General features: G+C 43.3%; 1 protein-coding gene across 1 annotated transcript in view; it reads right to left on the bottom strand.

Annotated features, from left to right (window-relative positions):
- Positions 1-29: 29 nt before the first annotated feature.
- Positions 30-18,067, bottom strand: part of LOC119422547 (apoptosis-stimulating of p53 protein 2-like) — a gene marked incomplete at its 5' end in the record, with an annotated part of 23,680 nt that continues 5,642 nt past the window's right edge. The window contains 4 exons of the mRNA XM_037689924.1: positions 30-71; positions 8,397-8,596; positions 13,336-13,502; positions 13,576-13,709. Coding sequence (XP_037545852.1) covers positions 30-71; positions 8,397-8,596; positions 13,336-13,502; positions 13,576-13,709 — 543 coding nt within the window. The remainder of the gene's footprint in view (positions 72-8,396; positions 8,597-13,335; positions 13,503-13,575; positions 13,710-18,067) is intronic.

The following is an 18,067-nucleotide window of genomic DNA, read 5'->3' as shown; positions in this document are numbered from 1 at the left end:
GGCTCCTCTGAAGGAGACGTCGGCTCCTCTTAGGCCAGGCTCCTCTGCCGTGGCTTGATCCTCGGGTACAGCTGGGGGTGAAACCACGTTCTCATTAGAACACATTTAAACTCATACGAGCCAAAAACAAACAGATAAACAGAGCAATGGTGATAAAACAGCCTTGCTTGGTGAACTCTGAAAAATATATACAGTAGTAGAAAATATGGATAAAAAATTAGTCTTAAAAACATCTATTATTTACAATTTGAATTTATATTATTTCCATATTACATTATTTCCTGATGATGTTGATCTTCTGTGCTGGGCCATCCTTTTGGCTAAACAGCCACTGGCCAAAAGGATGGCCCAGCACAGAAGATCAACATCATCAGGCCAGGACTCTGAGGTCTACACTCATCTCCAGGCCAGCGGTCACTCTTTCAGGGATGAAGATGTTCACATCCTGGACAGAGAGGAACGATGGTTTGAGAGAGGAGTAAAGGAGGCCATCTTTGTGAAAAGAAACCGTCCATCATTAAACAGGGGTGGAGCCTCCAGGTTCAACTGTCCCCCTCTTACAATGCTGTGATTGCTAGTATCACTCAGCCCTCTGTGAATAGTAAACAGCCATCAGGTGCTAATGATCCATTGTTAGGCTGATGGTCCTTCTTGAGCATGTGATCAGCTGGTTCTGGTTGTCAGCAGCAAACTGGTTGATCCACTCTGAGAAGGTGCTATTTAAGAGACTGAGTTGAATACAGCTCCTCAGACTGAGGAAGTTTCTCGGATGAGAGACGAAACGTTTCTACAATTTTTTTTGTTTGTTTTTTTGAATGTCCAGAGGACCAGATTGAACTGTTTTAGACCCTGAAACTGGTTTCAGTACAGGGTGAGAATTTATTTTGAAGTTTCTGGTAAATTAAAAAGATTCCAGATTATTAAAATGATCAAATTCAACTTATATATATATATATATATATATATATATATATTAATCTTGTTAATTAACTTTTAATGAACTTTAGTTCAACATTAAATCTCTCATGAACCAGATTCTACAAAAACATCTACATTTAAATTTGTAAACGTTTTCTTCATTATTTGATGTATTTGTTTAATTCTTGTTTTGTGATTTGTACATCTGTGGGTTAGAATAAAGTTGAATTAAAGGCCATAACTCTTCTTTAAGCATATTTGAGGGAAATATTTCTGAGAGATCCAATAATGTTGTGTCTTTTTTATGATTTTTCAGCTGAGTTAACTTTAACAGATTATTTAATAGTCGTTAAAGTGACAACAGGTTTTCATGATAACGCCGGCACTGCTGGGACAACGACTTTTAAAAACATGCTTATATGTATAAAAAAAATACATTTTTTTTTACACATATAAGCATGTTTTTAAAAATCATTTCCGACGTTCGTCCCAGACCCTTCCCGGTCCGCCCGTCTGCCAGGGGTCGGGGTCCGACCTTCATGATCACTCGAGGCCAAGGCTGCGGCCCGGACCCTGGCCTTCTGCGAGTCAGCAGCTCATATGATCCTCCATGGTGACCAGCGGAGCTTGGAGCTGCAGAGCACGCAAGGACGGGGCACAGAGCCCGAGCCCCGAGTCGGCAGCACAGAGGATCCTCCGCAGTGACCGGCGGAGCTCGGAGCTGGGAAGATGACGCCCTGCACAGCCTGAGGGGGCTCCAAAGCTCTGGTGGAGAGGACTGGAGAGAGTCGGGGCCTGGCGGAGCTCCATGTAGCTCATTCTGAATTTTGTCATCAGCCACCAAGCACAAAAAACGCCTGCACTTCAGCATTAATGTGTTATGTATTGTCATCATTGTATGTTCCCATACAATGGTGAAATTGGCTCTGTGCTTTTAACCCATCCACCACCAGGTGGAGCAGTGGGCAGCTATGGAAAGCACCCGAGGAGCAACTGGGGATAAGGTGTCCTGCTCAGAGACACCACAAAATGTGCAATGACCGGAGACTGAAACCAGAACTTTTGGGTCCCGAGTTAGCTGCCCTGCTCCTACACCATCTCGGCCCCATTAGACCACGGTGTTGTCATTATTGTTTTTAAAATCTTTAAAATAGGTCCAGCTGCTCCTCGAGTTCAGGTATTGCAAATGGCGGATCATGTTGTGAAAAGTTTCTCAAACAGCCAGTGACTCCACCCCCTGACCAATTAAGCCCCTTATCCACGGGTCTTTTTGGTACTCCTATGTAACTAGTTGTGGCCGATTGCAGGATTTATCAACAATGCCTTTAACGGTGGAACCCACCCCATTTTTGGGACCTAAATCACTGAGGTCCCAGGTCTGGTTCTTTTAGGGTCTAGTTGTGACATCACCGCACTGTAGGTCACTGATTGGTCAGGGGGCGTATTCATTGGTGGAGGGCGGAGATTCAGTCTTCCACCGGAAATCACAATCCACCATTTTCTTTTTCACCCGCATAACAGACAACAAGAAATCGGAGGAGCTTATTTTGGAATATTTTATAAAGTAAAACAAATAATCATGGCACAACCGTGGTCGAATGCTGAAGTTCAGGCATTTCTCTGTTTGCTGGCCGATGAACAAGTGCAGCGCGAGCTAGATGGAACGAAACGAAATGAAAAGATTTTTCAAGAGGTGTCTGCGCAGATGGCAGTGCAGGGCTCCATCGCACACCAAAGCAAAGAGGAAAGCTTAAAAAACTAATAGTTGATGGTGAGTGTATTTTATTTACTTTAAGCATATTTCCTTTTCCTCATGCAACCGTTTCTTTGCGTTTTCTGAAAGTACTCTGAACAAACGAGGCTGACGCGGTTACGTCGTCATTAGTTAGCATCATTGCTAACTGTACTCTGTTGCTGTTTTTCCACTCTTATTTTGATGCAGAAAGTCCCACTGAACATGAAGGTTCGCCAGATTCTGCTTTTGACTGTCCAGTCCTCCCCGCTTCTGACCCTTCCCGACCACACCAGCTCCGAGTACATGCATGCCACCGGGCACATGCACGCCACCGGGCAACACGCAGCAGAGCGGCACCGAACAGCACCCGTTACTAGGTAAGAAGCAACAATCGTGTTTAACATCACATTGATCATGTCGATATGAATGTTGTTTTGTTTTTGTTGTAAAACTCCTTGCATGTATTCAAACTACTTGTTTATTCAGTTGTAATGTATAAATGTTAAATTTAGTTATTCATTTATTACTTAAACTTTCATTTATGAAGTTTATTATTGAAATTATACAGGGTGTAGTGATTTTTGTTCAGATTAATGATGCTCTGTTCTTTTTCTAAATTAGCACAAACGGTTGTAAATGACTACATGTAGTTTATTTATGCCCACCTGCTTACTATCATTAAAGTACTAGACTGCTTTATGAACAGAATCATTTCTGATCTTGTAAACAAACACCTTTTGAAATTAGCAGGAACTCAAAATTAGCAGTAACTTAAAAACTCTACCTGTACTTCATCATCTAACAGCCATTTTCTTGTGTGTTATTCCTAGGCAATAGAAAGCGCAGATCAACAAGTGCAGCAGAGAGCTTTGTTTCTGCACATACAGAACAAGAGGAGATGAACCGGAAGCAGAGAGAGGAACACTTCCATTTTATTTGTGAGGATGTCAAAAAAGCAAGGCAAGAAGCAGCTGCGGAGAGGCAACGCCAAGCTGCAGCAGCGAGGAAGCAGGAGAAGGCCATTAGGAGGGAGGAGATGGCCTTGAGGAGAGAGGAAGCAGATGTTCGCAGAGAGGAAGCAGCACAGCGAAGGCTGAACAGAGTGCTGCTTTCAGTCAGGCACTCCTTGGGGTGCTGGAATCCATTGCCCGTTCCATGGCAAACAGACATGTTTAAAAATATTTAGAGTAGATCATAGTTATCTATAGAAATGTAGATCCTGCAAGGTAAGCCCACAAATAGCCAAACGTAGCTTGTTAAGTTTGCATATATAATTAGTGTATAATTGTTTTTTTTTGTACAGGTCTTTATTTCTAATAAAAGAAACATTTTCAAGTCTTGAGCTTCCATCTGATCATCAAAAGTGAAGTGCTTACAGTGTTTTTTTACGTCAATAGTGTAGCTGCGTGGTAAGCATAAACTCTGAAAGAGTTGTTAAATATCAAATCAAATGTAGGTTATTATGTAATGTACGAAATAAATATATATATATATATATACATACATACATATATAAAAATCAAATTACAAAAAGACTATTAATCCCAGAGGGAAATTAAATGTAACTCATCATCCTGGTTTCATTAAAGAGTTGTTCTAGATGCTGATGGCTGTGGGCAGGAAGGATCTCTTGTAGCATCTGTCTTACAAGGGATCTGAAGAAGTCTCTGGCTGAAGACATATACATATATATACATATATATATATATACATATACATATATATATATATATATATATATATATTAAAATAGATTAATGTATATATGCATAAACAAATATAAAGTTCTTGTTGTAGGTTTTGGTTCTTTGTTAAAAACAAAAATTAAAGAGATTACAGTTTTACTAAAACTACAGCCAGTAAAAAACGCAGCATATGTGATAGAAGCACAGCAGCAGTGTTTGTTTTGCCATTTTTACACGAACCTGGTAATAAGGCATGTCTGTACATTAAAAAAACAAGAATAATTATTAATCCATGTTTATTTTCAAATCAACACTTTAACGTTCACTTGTATCTAAGGAAGGCTGGGGAGGTAAAAAAAGATTAAGGGGTGGAATTAGGATAAGTTACAGCTCATGATCCATCAGAGCATCTCTGACACCTCGGCCCTGCTCTCCATCTTGCGGGACAGCGACCAGGATGGGCTGTGCGGCTGGTTCTGCTTCAAGTTCATGTAGGTCATCCATTTTGGTTGTGTGTTGTTTTCCAGCTCTTCTTCTAATGCATGTTAGTGGTGCTTAGAAAAGAGCTTAATGTAGCACTACCGCCACCAGCTGGTAAGGTGCATTGATATTAATAATCCGCCCACTAGAGGTGAACAATCCGCCCACTAGAGGTGAACAATCCGCCCACTAAACGGGAACTATAGGCAAAGGTGAGACACAAAAATAGAGGTCCCACTAGAACCGGACACAACAGGCTACAACAAGAACCAGACCTGTGGATAAGGGGCTTTAGTGACCGTCAGTGCTCTGACGTCATGTTTAGGTGCCGGTTCGGCCCGCTTGGAACCCCAGTGAAAATGGGTTCCGAAAAAAAGGACCAGTTCTACAAACTGTTACTAGTGGAAAAACTTTGGAACCGTACCGAGTCGAGTCGAACTGTGCAGTACCGTTACTAATGGAAAAGGGGCATTACGACACATTTTTGCCTGCTTTCATTCACTGGAGGAAAACTCACAATAAGAACTGTTTTTCATGGCAAACTACGCAGATATGTCGAGTACAAAATAAATATAATTTGAAATTTCACAGTACTTTTTTTCATTCAACCTTTATTTAAACAGATCAGTCACATTGAGCCTTGATGACTCATTTACAAGTGAGACCTGTTTGGACAGACAAAAAGTAGTGAAACTGGACACATGTAGGAATTGGAGGCAAAACAATTCCTATCAGACTTTTTCTTCCTGCCTGAGAAGAAAAACTCTGACATTAAAAAACACCTCGCACAAACAGCACATAGTGACATAGACATTTTGCAGAGGGGGGGGGGGGGGGGGTTGACGACGAGAGCGGTGAGCAACGTCCATAGACGCTCTCAAGGTCACTGTAAGAGTTCTGATAAGGACGTAATAATCAGCCAGGTTCCTCCGGTGAGATCTGTAAACATTCTCGAGGTATGTCGAGGAATGGCCAAGAATAACGTCTATGAGAATCCAAGAGTCCTGAAATGATGACACAATGTTCATTCAGCTGGTTTCATCTGGTTATCAGTTGGAAATTCCTCAGGGAGGGGGTGGTGAGCGTCAGATCACATGTTCTCCAGGCGAATTCAGATAAGGTGGCCTTCAAGGCCAGCCAAGGGAGCCAAATTCAGATAAACACACAGATGTTTTGGGGACAGGCAGAACTTAATGACATCTACCTTGAGTCTGTGTTGGTCCAAACTGTTCAGAAATGTCCAAATTACATGGCCACACCGATGGAACGTGACTGAGTAAAATCCCCAAGATCTGATCCATTCTGCCCAAAGCATTTGAGTCTGGGTACTCGAGACGTGAACCAAGCCATCATAAAGGCAAGCAGCATGATCGGGTCCCAATTTGCTGCCGACGACTTCCTTGACTGTAGATAAAACCAGTAACCAGTCGAATCCAAAAAGCAGGAACCAGTTATCATAAATCCAATTAAATATGCGTCCTTAAAATCCACAGATGGCAGCAGAGATAGACACATCATCAAGTCTTCCAGTCGATGAGATATCCATCTGCATGCGAACAGGGCAATCGGCTCACCTAAAGCCTGTCTTCTCTTCGAAGAAATGTTGTAAATTGAGTTGAGGGACCAACTGATCTAAACAAGTCCATAATTATGGTTCAGAAGATTAAACCCGTAGAAATGGTGGCGCAGAGATTAGAGACAGCGGGCCTGTGACCGGAGGGTCGCCGGTTCAACTCCATGGACTGACAACATCAAAATTTGGGTGGAAAAGGTGGAACACCCACACCTGCCTCCACCCTCATTTGCCCCACTCTGGGCCCATGAGCAAGGCCCTTACCCCCCACTCCCCCAGCTACTGCCTGGTCACCTGTGCTCCACATGTGTTCACATGTGCAATGGGAAAAATGCAGAGAATTAATTTCCCCTTGGGGATTAATAGAGTACAAAAAACATAGTGCCACAGTATTATACAAATATATCAGGTGGGGAAAAAAGAAAATGTAATTAGTTGAGAAAAATGTTTCAGTTTTATTCCTGTCAACGTGTTTGAGCGAGGACTTTCTTATTTTCCTTCTTTCAGCTGCTCCTTCTTCAGGGGTTGACACAGTGAACTAACCACACGAAGACTTGGTGATTGTAAATGGTAAATGGACTGTACTTATATAGCGCCTTTCTATCTGATCAAGATACTCAAAGCTCTTTACAACAATCTGTGCCTCATTGACCCATTCATACAGTTCTATACTAGATCTCTACAGAGATAATTGAACAAATCATTCTAAAGAGACTAATCAGAGTTTTAGATCACATTCATACACTGATGGGACACACATCAGAGGCAGTGAGGGGTTCAGTGTCTTGCCCAGGGACACTTCAGCATGTGACTGCTGGTGGAATCAAACCCCCAGATCTTGCATTGGAGGATGACTGCTCTAACCACTCAGCCACAGCTGCCCCACTCATTGACTGTCCTTCCTGAAACAACCACAGACCACCGAGCTACCACAGCTCTCTGTGTGGAGCACAGAGCTGCTATCTAGGGTGCCCGGGGGAGCAGATGGTGGGGGTTAAGGGTCATGCTCAAGGGCCCAGAGAAGGGCAAATGAGGGTGGAGACAGGTGTGGGTGTTTCATCTTTCACATCCATAGTTTGATGTTGTCGGTCCGGGGAGTCAAACCCGCGACCTTCCGATCACTGGACCACCTTCTCTAACCTCTGCCCCACCACTCCCCCAGTTTGAGTGAAGATGCAGACACAAACCCTTTCAGGGGGTTTAAAAAATAAAAACTGAGGCTTTTAAAATGTTCAGAAGCTTTTTCTAGATGAAGCCAAAATGAGAAATGTTACTTTCTAAATTGCAACATTTGAGTTATGAAAAAAAAATATATATATATAAGAAAATGTGTTCAAAATTAAAATACAACCCTAACTTTTTTCCCTGATATCACATGAATACAATTGGAAAATTGCACACAAGGTGAGTGGGCTATTACCACACCAAATTTGAGTTCCAAATCTGTAAAACTGACTTATTGTCATTTATTTGTTCATCGTTTGCTGCTGTTAACTGTTGCAGCCATCTTTACTGGGTTCACTACAAAATCCGACCCTTTCAAGTCCGTCCCGTCTCACAGTTTAAAGCTTCGAACTCCACACGCTCCAGCTTTGGACTGAGAAAGCTCCTGAATGGAAGGAGAAGCTCTTCAGGTACAGAGTAGAAGCTCAATTGCTTTGTTTTTAACTTTTTATATATCTGACTCCAAAAGTTAATCAGTTTCAGATAATGAATACTTCCTGAGCACTTCTTAAACCCTTTCAGGGGTTCAAACACCATCAAACGAACAAGCATTTTCTCCTTCACAGAGGTGATAAACATCTGTTGAAAGAAGCTCGTTAACGACGTGACGTTAGTATGTTACGTGTCAAAGTACTGATGGAACGGTTTCCTCAAAATGTTGCATTTTTCGAGCTGATGTGATCAGGCCTCGACTAATTTACTCAAATTAAACGCATGGAACAAGAACCACAGTGATTTCAGTTCAACATGTTTGTATGAAGTTAGCATGAAGTTAGCTCACCCCCAGCAGGTTGCGTGGGATGTACCCCTCTTGGTCGGCGCACCGTGCCCACCACCACTCCATCTCCACGTCGTCCTCCCGTCTCAGCACCGTCATGCAGTCTCCTTCAGTGAAGCCGAGCTCGTCATCCCTCTGAGGCTCATAGTCCCACAGAGAGTACACCACGCCACGGTTCATTACCCCCATCTTCTCCTGCACACCTAGGATGACACACACACGGGGAGGACTGTCAAAGTTGGAGTCATTAACAATGGAAGATGTCCATGTGTGTTTAGGATCATTGTCCTGATGGAAGTGGACCTCTGTCCCAGTCTCACATCTCTGAAAGACTCCAAGTTCCTCTGATGCTAACACCACCATGCTTCACTAGCTTGTTGACAGCTGGTAGATCTGCCTTAGATGTGGTTTGGTCTCTGACCACAGCACAGTCTTCCACTCATTTGAAGAAGAAATTCCAAACAATCTAGCTCCCCCTGGCCTTAATCAAGAACTTCATCCCACCACACTTCCATGAAGCCCACCTCTGTGCAGCTTCTAGCAGTCCTCTGGACAGAACCTTCCATCTCTGCAGAGCTGCAGCTCCATCAGGGTTATCTTTGGCCTCCTGGAGGTTTCTAAGATTATTGCCCTTCTCAACCACTCTGTGAGTTTAGGCAGATGATCCTTTTGTGCATATAAATGTTGTACATCTCTGGTCTATGGTTGATACAACACATATCTTCATACATGTCCAACAGTCTGATTCATCTAAGTTGTATGATGGACTACAACTGATACGATTCAGCCTTCAATCATGGTCTTTAACTTTTCTGTCATTTTTACAGATGATGAAAAAGCGAATCTTTTGTTTAATCAACTGGTCAGATTATATTGGTACGAGAACATAACTAACCAATGTCTCTAAATGTAATCTGACAATTGCATCAGTACTTGTCTGCTCTACCGATGCAACTTCATTGTGTACATGCAATCTGTTGGAATCGTACACACAGTATAGACGAAAACATGTAGGTTAGATTAACTCTAAATTGTCATAAGCTGTGAAATACTTCATTTTCTACAAATGATAGTGGTTGACCATTAATTATGATGAAGTTTAGCAACTCCTTGGTAAATATTCGTGCTTCGTGGTTTCAGTGAGGTCTTCTTCTTGTTCAATCCGCAGCAAGCAGTCTGATCTCGGTCAGCCGCGCTCAGTCTGACCCTCCTCCGACACGGACAGACTGAGCGCGGCTGACTGAAATCAGACTGCCTTCTCCAGACTGAACAAAAATAACAGACCGCTGAAGCCCCGGAGCTCGTATGTCCGATGTAAAATTAACTTTACCATGGTTTAATGTGGCGCTATGGCTCTGCAGACATTGCACGTTGCTGTCTTGTTTTGTGGTGTTTCTAGTGTAAAATACTTCCACACAGCGACATGTTTAGATGAAAAGTTGGTTAGCTGTTAGCCACAGTGCTGCTAACTCAGTCCTCACGTTGTAGCTGGCTGCAAACTATGAAATGGATTTCCTGAATGTGAGGCGGGTCTTATTACTCTGGGTTCATGAGACACGCCACCGTTCAGGAAATCCATTCCATAGTTTGAAGCCAAGGTGTATCATGGATCGGAAATATTGGTAGGTTGGATCGGAAAATCCGATACGTAAATTATGCTGGTATTGGAGCCCGATATCGATACTGGATCAGATAGGCCCCATCCCTAGTAATTATTTCAATCTTAACATGTGTCGTCTTTCCTCCTGGAGAAAGACCTGCCCCCTGCTCGCCTCCATTCTCGTCCTGCCATTGTGTATCTGTTTCTCCTTCCTGTTCCTCTCAAACCCAGCCGGTCAAAGCAGATGGCCGCTTGTCCTGAGCCTGGTTCTCTGGAGGTTTCTTCCTGTTAAAAGGGAGTTTTTACTTTCCACTGTTGCCACTGTGCTTGCTCAAGATGAGAGTCTGTGACAAAATGAAGACTCACTGTAATCTGCTGGCTTCCTTAGAAAAATAATGTTACTAACTGAAGTTTTATGTATGTAAATGTTTTTGTACAGTACCTGGAGATGACTTCTATCGTGACTTGTTGCTATAAAAATAAATTGAACTGAATTATATTCTGAGCATCTATGGTTAAAACAAGCCATAGGCGCTCATTTTAGTAAGCTTCTTCTTCTTCTTCTTCTTCTTCTTCTTTCGGCTTTTCCCTCTTCAGGGGTCGCCACAGCGAATCATCCTCCTCCACCTCACTCTGTCCTCTGCTCCTTGTAGCCTCACTGTTCCACCTCCTCCCTCTCATTTACACACGTACTCTGTCTTACTACGGCTGACTTTCATTCCTCTTCTTTCAAGTGCATACCTCCACGTCTCCAAATTCTCTTCCACCTGTTCCCTGTTCTCACCACAGATCACAATATCATCTGCAAACATCATCGTCCATGGGGATTCTTGCCTGACCTCATCTGTTAGTTGGTCCATCACCAGAGCAAACAAGAAGGGGTTCAGAGCAGATCCTTGATGCACTCCCACCTCCACCTTGAAGCTATCCGTCACTCCTACAGCACATCTCACCACTGTCCTGCTGTCCTTGTACATGTCCTGCTGTCCTCACATGTCCTGCTGTCCTCATACATGTCCTGTACCAGTCTAACATACTTTTCTGCCACTCCAGATTTCCTCATGCACCACACCTCCTCCCTCAGCAATCTGTCATATGCTTTTTCTAAAGACACAATGGAGTTCTTTCTGACCCTCTCTGTTCTTCTCCATCAGCATTCTCAAAGCAAAGATGGCATCTGTGATGCTCTTTCTTAACATGAAACCATACTGCTGCTCACAGTCACCTCTCATCTAAGTCTTGTTTTCACAATTCTCTCCCAGATCTTCATAGTGTGGCTCATCAACTTAATTCCTCTGTAGTTGCTACAACTCTGTACATCACCCTTGTTCTTAAAAATGGGCACCAGCACACTTCTTCTCCATTCCTGAGGCATTTTCTCACCCTCAAATATGCCATTGATTATTTGAGTCAAAAATCTCACTGCAATCTCTCAAGACATTTCCAAACCTCCACTGGTATGTCATCAGGCCCTACTGTCTTCCCCTTCTTCATTCTTTTCAGAGCTTTCCGGACTTCACCCTCCCTAATCTTTCCCACTTCCTGGTCCACAGTTTCTATGACCTCTACTCTTCTTTCTCTTTCATTCTCTTCATTCATTAGCTCCTCAAAGTACTCCTTCCATCTTCCCGTCACACTCTCCTCACTTGTTAGAACATTACCATTCCTATCTTTAATAAGCCTAACCTGCTGCACATCCTTTCCAGCCTGATCCCTCTGTCTTGCCAATACCGGTACAAGTCCTTCTTGCTCTCTTTATTGTCCAGTCTCCCATACAACTCATCGTACGCCCTCTGCTTTGCCTTAGCTACTTCCCTCTTTGCTCTACATCCCATCTCCTTATATTCCTGTCTCCTCTCTTCAGTCCTCTCACTGTCATATTTATTCTTGGCTAATCTCTTTCTTTGAACGGTGTCCTGCACTTCACTATTCCACCACCAGGTTTCCTTATCATCCATTCTCTGTCCAGATGACACACCAAGTACCTTCCTACTTGTCTCTCTAATTACTGTTGCTGTAGTAATCCAGTCATCTGGAAGCTCTTTCTTACCACCCTTTAACAGCTCCTCTCTGAATTTATCACAACATTCTTCCTTCTTCATCTTCCACCATTTGGTCTTCTTCTCTGATTTTACTCTTTTTCTCTTCTTCACAACAACAGTCATTCTACACACAACCATCCAATGCTGTCTGGCCACGCTCTCCCCTGCCACAACCTTACAGTCTCCAATCTCCCTCAGGTTTCCTTTTCTACACAAAATGTAGTCGACCTGCGTACTCCTTCCTCCACTCTTATAGGTCACTCTATGTTCCTCCCTCTTTTGGAAATAGGTGTTGACTACAGCCATTTCATTCTCTTGGTGAAATCCACCACCATCTGTCCTTCCTGGTTTCTTTCCTTGACTCCAAACCTACCCATCACTTCCTCATCCTCTGTTTCCTTCACCAACATGTCCATTCAGGTCTGCTCCGATCACCACTCTCTCCTCCCTGGGAATACTCTCCATCACTTCATCCAGATTTTTCCAAAATGTATCTTTCTCCTCCTCATCACATCCAACCTGTGGAGCATAACCACTGACGATGTTTAGCATCAGACCTTCTACTTCTACCTTCAGACACATCAAACCTATCTGACAGTCTCTTCACCTCTACTACATTCTTTGCCAACTCCTCCTTCAGGACCACCCCTACTCCATTCCTCTTTCTATCCACACCATGGTAAAACAATTTGAACCCTGCTCCAATGCTGCAAGCCTTGCTGCCCTTCCACTTGGTCTCTTGGACACATAAAACATCTACCTTCCTTCTCAGCATCATGTCAGCCAGCTCTCTACCTTTGCCTGTCATTGTCCCCACATTTAGAGTTGCAACCCTTAGTCCTACATTCTTCACTTTCCTCTTCTCCTCTGTCTCCTGACACGTTTCCCTCCTCGTGGTCTTCGACTAACAGTAGCACAATGTCTGCCTGCACCCTGTTTGTCAACAGCACCGGTGGCAGTTGTTGTTAACCCGGGCCTCGACCGATCCGGTATGGTTTCGCTTTGATGAACTCGCATTATGGTTTTGGCAAAAGTGTTTTACATCGGATGCCATTCCTGACACAACCCTCACCATTTACCCGGGCTTGGGACCGGCACAAGAGATTCACTGGGTTGTGCTCCCTAGTGGCTGATTTGCTCATTTTAGTAAGCTGATAACTGGAAATCATTTCATGACCCATGAGAACCACTGACCTAGAAGGGAAAAATGAACCTCTTTAGGTCAGTTTTGTTAGTTTTATCAAAATGTCATAGAAAGAGTAGATCTCCACATCCACAACCATCTTGAGCTACATCTCACCATAAAGGAACTGGGAGCACTGAGCGTAGCCCTCCTCCATCTCCTCACACTTGTCAGCAGCAGTCTGCATGTCGCTGTATGTGGTGGCAAAGACGGCCGCCCCACATTCCACCAGGAACTTACAAAGCTGCACGTTGTTGCAGGACGCAGCACAGTGAAGGGGAGTCCTGGAGGTGGACAGAGGTTACACTTGTTCACTTTCATACACTGAAGTGGCTGTTCTGAACAACTCGGACTCACCAGCCGTCACTGTCAGCAGCGTTGACGTTGACACCAAACTGAACCAAGAACTTCACAATCTCAGCGTGGCCGGCGCAGACGGCGTTATGCAGCGCTGTGATTCCTTCATCGTTGGGCATACTGGGATCATCCACCTGCATGATAAATGTCACCTGACATTTAATCTGAAGTTGATGATGTTCAGGAATTAAGATGAAAATATCCAAAATGTTTCATTCACTTTGATCTTAATTTTTAAACAAATACACAAAAATGTAAAAGGCCATCAATGAAACCATATTGTGTCACTTGCCACATTAATTTTATAAGGAGACGTGAAACTCGTTGACAACAGGATTCACCATGAAATTCAGACGATACATGCCATCTTCTCCTGTTTTCCTCTGTTTTCTCTTGCTCCGTGTGTCAGATGTTTAGTTCCTCCTCTGCCTCCTTTAGTGGTAATGATACATGTAACAAATGTAGTCTTATGGTAGCTTTGGAGGAGAGGCTGTCTGAACTGGAAGCTCGGCTCCAGTTAATTAATTAATGTTGCTTCGGTGTGTGACTTTGCTAAAACCATGTCGGACTCCGTAGTTTTCTCCGGCCCCCTCCCCAACCTGACCAGCGATGACATGTTTAGCCGTATGTCGTCGTTTAACCACTGGGTGTCCAGGTGGTGTTCTGACAACGACGTGGGCTACATAGATAACTGGAGTTCTTTCTGGGGAAAACCTGGTCTGATGCGGAGAGATGGCATCCATCCCACTTTGGACGGAGCCGCTCTTCTTTCTAGAAATATGGCTGATTTTGTTTATCCCCAAATTATTGACAACCCAGGGTCCAGTCCAGGAAGCAGAGTTGTAGTCCTCCACCTCTCTGCTGCTTCTCCTCTGTACACCACCCACACCCACATTGAAACAGTGTCAACTCGCCCACGGCTCAAATTAAATAAACCAAAAATCAGCTCTAAAAATATAAACCATAAAAATCTGATTAAAATAAACACAGTTACTTTACCAGAGCAAAATCATAAAATCATTAAATGTGGATTATTGAACATCAGATCTGTTTCCTCTAAATCCCTGTTAGTTAATGAACTGATAACTGATCATCATATTGATTTATTGTGTCTGACAGAAACTTGGCTACAACAGGAGGATTTTGTTAATATAAATGAATCCACTCCTGTTAATTATTTAAATTTTCATGTTCCTAGAACAACTGGCTGAGGTGGAGGAGTAGCTTCTATTTTTCAGTCAGGATTATTGATTAATGCCAAACCAGTTATTAGTTATGATGCTTTTGAATCGCTGTCCCTCAGTCTTTCTCATCCAAAATGGAAATCAGAAAATCCTGATGCATGCTCAATACAGGTAGAAAAATCTAAAAAAGTTAAATCTGGTCCTCTGGACATTCAAAAAAAAAAACAACAAAGCAAAACAACAAAAAATGTAGAAACGTTTCGTCTCTCATCCAAGAGACTTCTTCAGTCTGAGGTGCTGTATTCAGCTCAGTCTCTTAAATAGCACCTTCTCAGGGTGGATCAACCAGTTTTGCTGCTGACAACCAAAACCAGCTGATCACATGCTCAAGAAGGACCATCAGCCTAACAATGGATCATTAGCACACTGATGGCTGTTTACTATTCACAGAGGGCTGAGTGATACTAGCAATCACAGCATTGTAAGAGGGGGACAGTTGAACCCGGAGGCCTCCACCCCTGTTTAATGATGGACGGTTTCTTTTCACAAAGATGGCCTCCTTTACTCCTCTCTCAAACCATCGTTCCTCTCTGTCCAGGATGTGAACATCTTCATCCCTGAAAGAGTGACCGCTGGCCTGGAGATGAGTGTAGACCGCAGAGTCCTGGCCTGATGATGTAAGATTTTAGTTCATCTTACATCAATGTTGAACTCCCCCCTCCCTCCCCTTCTCTGTCTTCTCCCTCCCCTCTGCTGATGACATTGCTGACATTATCAGCAAGTCTAAGTCCTCAACCTGTCAGCTCGATCCATTTCCCAGAGTTCTTGTTAAATCCTGTCTCCCGTCTCTGCTCCCCATCATCACTAACATCATCCACTCCTCCCTAACCTCTGGGTCAGCTTGGGTTTCCTGAGCTGTCCCTTAGTTCTGCTGCTATAGGCTTAGACTGCTGGAGGACAAACTGACCACACTTTTCACTCTGCTACTGTCTTTACTTACTCTGCTCAACCTGTTTTGTATTTGTAATTATTTTTTCTATCCTAACATGCGTTTTTTTATCTTTCAAATACACCTGGACCTATACCTGGACCTGGACCTATACATGGACCTACCATTCTGTGTTCGTCTGTCTCTCCTTCCTGTCTTCTCAAACCAGCCGGTCAAAGCAGATGGTCTCTTGTCCTGAGCTGGTTCTGCTGGAGGTTTCTTCCTGTTAAAGGGAGTTTTTCTTTCCACTGTCTCCACTGTGCTTGCTCAGGATGGGAGACTGCAACGAAGCCAAGATTCAACTTGTCTGCTGGATTCCTTAGATAGAGAACTTTACTAACTGGCTTTTATGTGAATGTTCCTGTAAAGTCCCTGAGACAACTTTGTTGTGATTTGGCGCTATATATATATATATTTATATATATATATATATATATAAATAAAATATAAATAAACTGAACTGAATCTTTGGACCTGAGCACCTAAGAAATAAAACGTTGCAGGCTTTCACTGTGGATGGCATTAATCTGACACTAGTTCTAATGTAAAGAACGGGCATGACTGCCTTAGAGGAGTTGACAGGGGAGAGGGCAGGCCTCCGAGTCCATCTTATTACCAGCAAACTGTTTATTTCCACTCTGGGAGTGTCCTGTTTGTGGAGTTCAGTTTGTTGGTGGCTCCTCAGATTGAAGAAGTCCTTTGGATGAAGGACGAAATGTCTCCGCAACAAAAGAAACTGTGACCTGACTGAACATTGCTGGATTATTACCTGGATTATTGATCATGAACTATGATGTAATGTAAAGAACCTTAGTGTTACTTTTGATTCCTTAGATAAAATTTTTTACTAATTGGCCCTGAGGCAACTTTGTTGTGATTTGGCGCTTTATAAATAAACTGAATTGAATTTATCAGAATAAGTCACTGACCCCAACATTAACATTTTATCAGCCCTGCTTTCTTCTACTTGAACAATATCACTAAAATGAAAACATTTTGTCCCCAAATTATGAAAAAAGCTGATCTAAGCATTTGTCACTTCTACACTGTCGTAGTCCAAAATTTGTCTTCGGTTGATCTAAAATGCTGTTGCTAGATCTCAACAGATCCCATGTTTCTAACAGAGCTCTTCACTCTCAACCTGCATGGTTAGTTTCTAAAAGTAAACTTGGGGGCAGAGCTTTCAGTTATCAGGCTCCTCTGTTGTAGAATCAGCTTCCAGATTGTGTCAGTGAGGCTGACACCAGCTGAGGTGGTTTGCTCCTCTGGGTAAGATGTCCTCAGATATAAACCAAGAAGTTTTGTGTGTATTCCTTTAAAAATATGTTGTTTTTTTTGCCAAACCCAAATTATGTAATAACTAGAAGCTGGAAATTGAAGCTCCAAAGGATGAGCTCCCCCTTGTGGCTTGTTGCAGTACAATTTTTCTTTCTTTCTTTCTTCTTGGTGTGAGAGGAAGAGCAGAGGAGCAGAAAGTGAGAGTGTCTATTCATTCGTTTTTTCTGTCCTTTTTCTACTTTGTTCACTTGGTGTTTATGTTCATGTTAGTTATTTAATTGTGGGGTTTGGTGTTTTATTAGTTTAAAAAGTTTTGTTTGACAGGGTGTGGCCGTCAGGTGCACCTGGCTGGCCGGCGTCTAGACGCCATGGTGGTGGAGAGCACTGGGAGCTTCTCCACGCTGACGTGGAAAAACGGCATCAAGGTGAGTGCTGGTTCTCCGTGCAGTGTGGAGGAAGTTTGTTTAGTGGTGGGGGAGGTGGTTGGACATGGGTCCATCAGGTCCGCAGCTGCATGAACGGAGCTGTGGTCATTTTTGTTGATAAGGTGGAGAAGGCTCAACAGCTGGTTGAGGCTGGCATCTCAGTGGGTGACTGGTTTCTACAGGTGTCACCACTGGCATCTCAGTGGGTGACTGGTTTCTACAGGTGTCACCACTGGCATCTCAGTGGGTGACTTGTTTTTACAGGTGTCACCACTGGCATCTCAGTGGGTGACTGGTTTCTACAGGTGTCATCACTGGCATCTCAGTGGGTGACTTGTTTTTACAGGTGTCACAGCTGGCATCTCAGTGGGTGACTGGTTTCTACAGGTGTCACCACTGGCATCTCAGTAGGTGACTGGTTTTTACAGGTGTCACCACTGGCATCTCAGTGGGTGACTGGTTTCTACAGGTGTCACCACTGGCATCTCAGTGGGTGACTGGTTTTTACAGGTGTCATCACTGGCATCTCAGTGGGTGACTGGTTTCTACAGGTGTCACCACTGGCATCTCAGTGGGTGACTGGTTTTTACAGGTGTCATCACTGGCATCTCAGTGGG

This window comes from Nematolebias whitei, chromosome 16, assembly GCF_014905685.2.
Source record: "Nematolebias whitei isolate Nwh7 chromosome 16, NemWhi1, whole genome shotgun sequence".
NCBI classification, from domain to species: domain Eukaryota; kingdom Metazoa; phylum Chordata; class Actinopteri; order Cyprinodontiformes; family Rivulidae; genus Nematolebias; species Nematolebias whitei.
The sequence above is the reverse complement of the archived record's forward strand: the minus strand, read 5'-3'. Positions and strand labels throughout refer to the sequence as shown.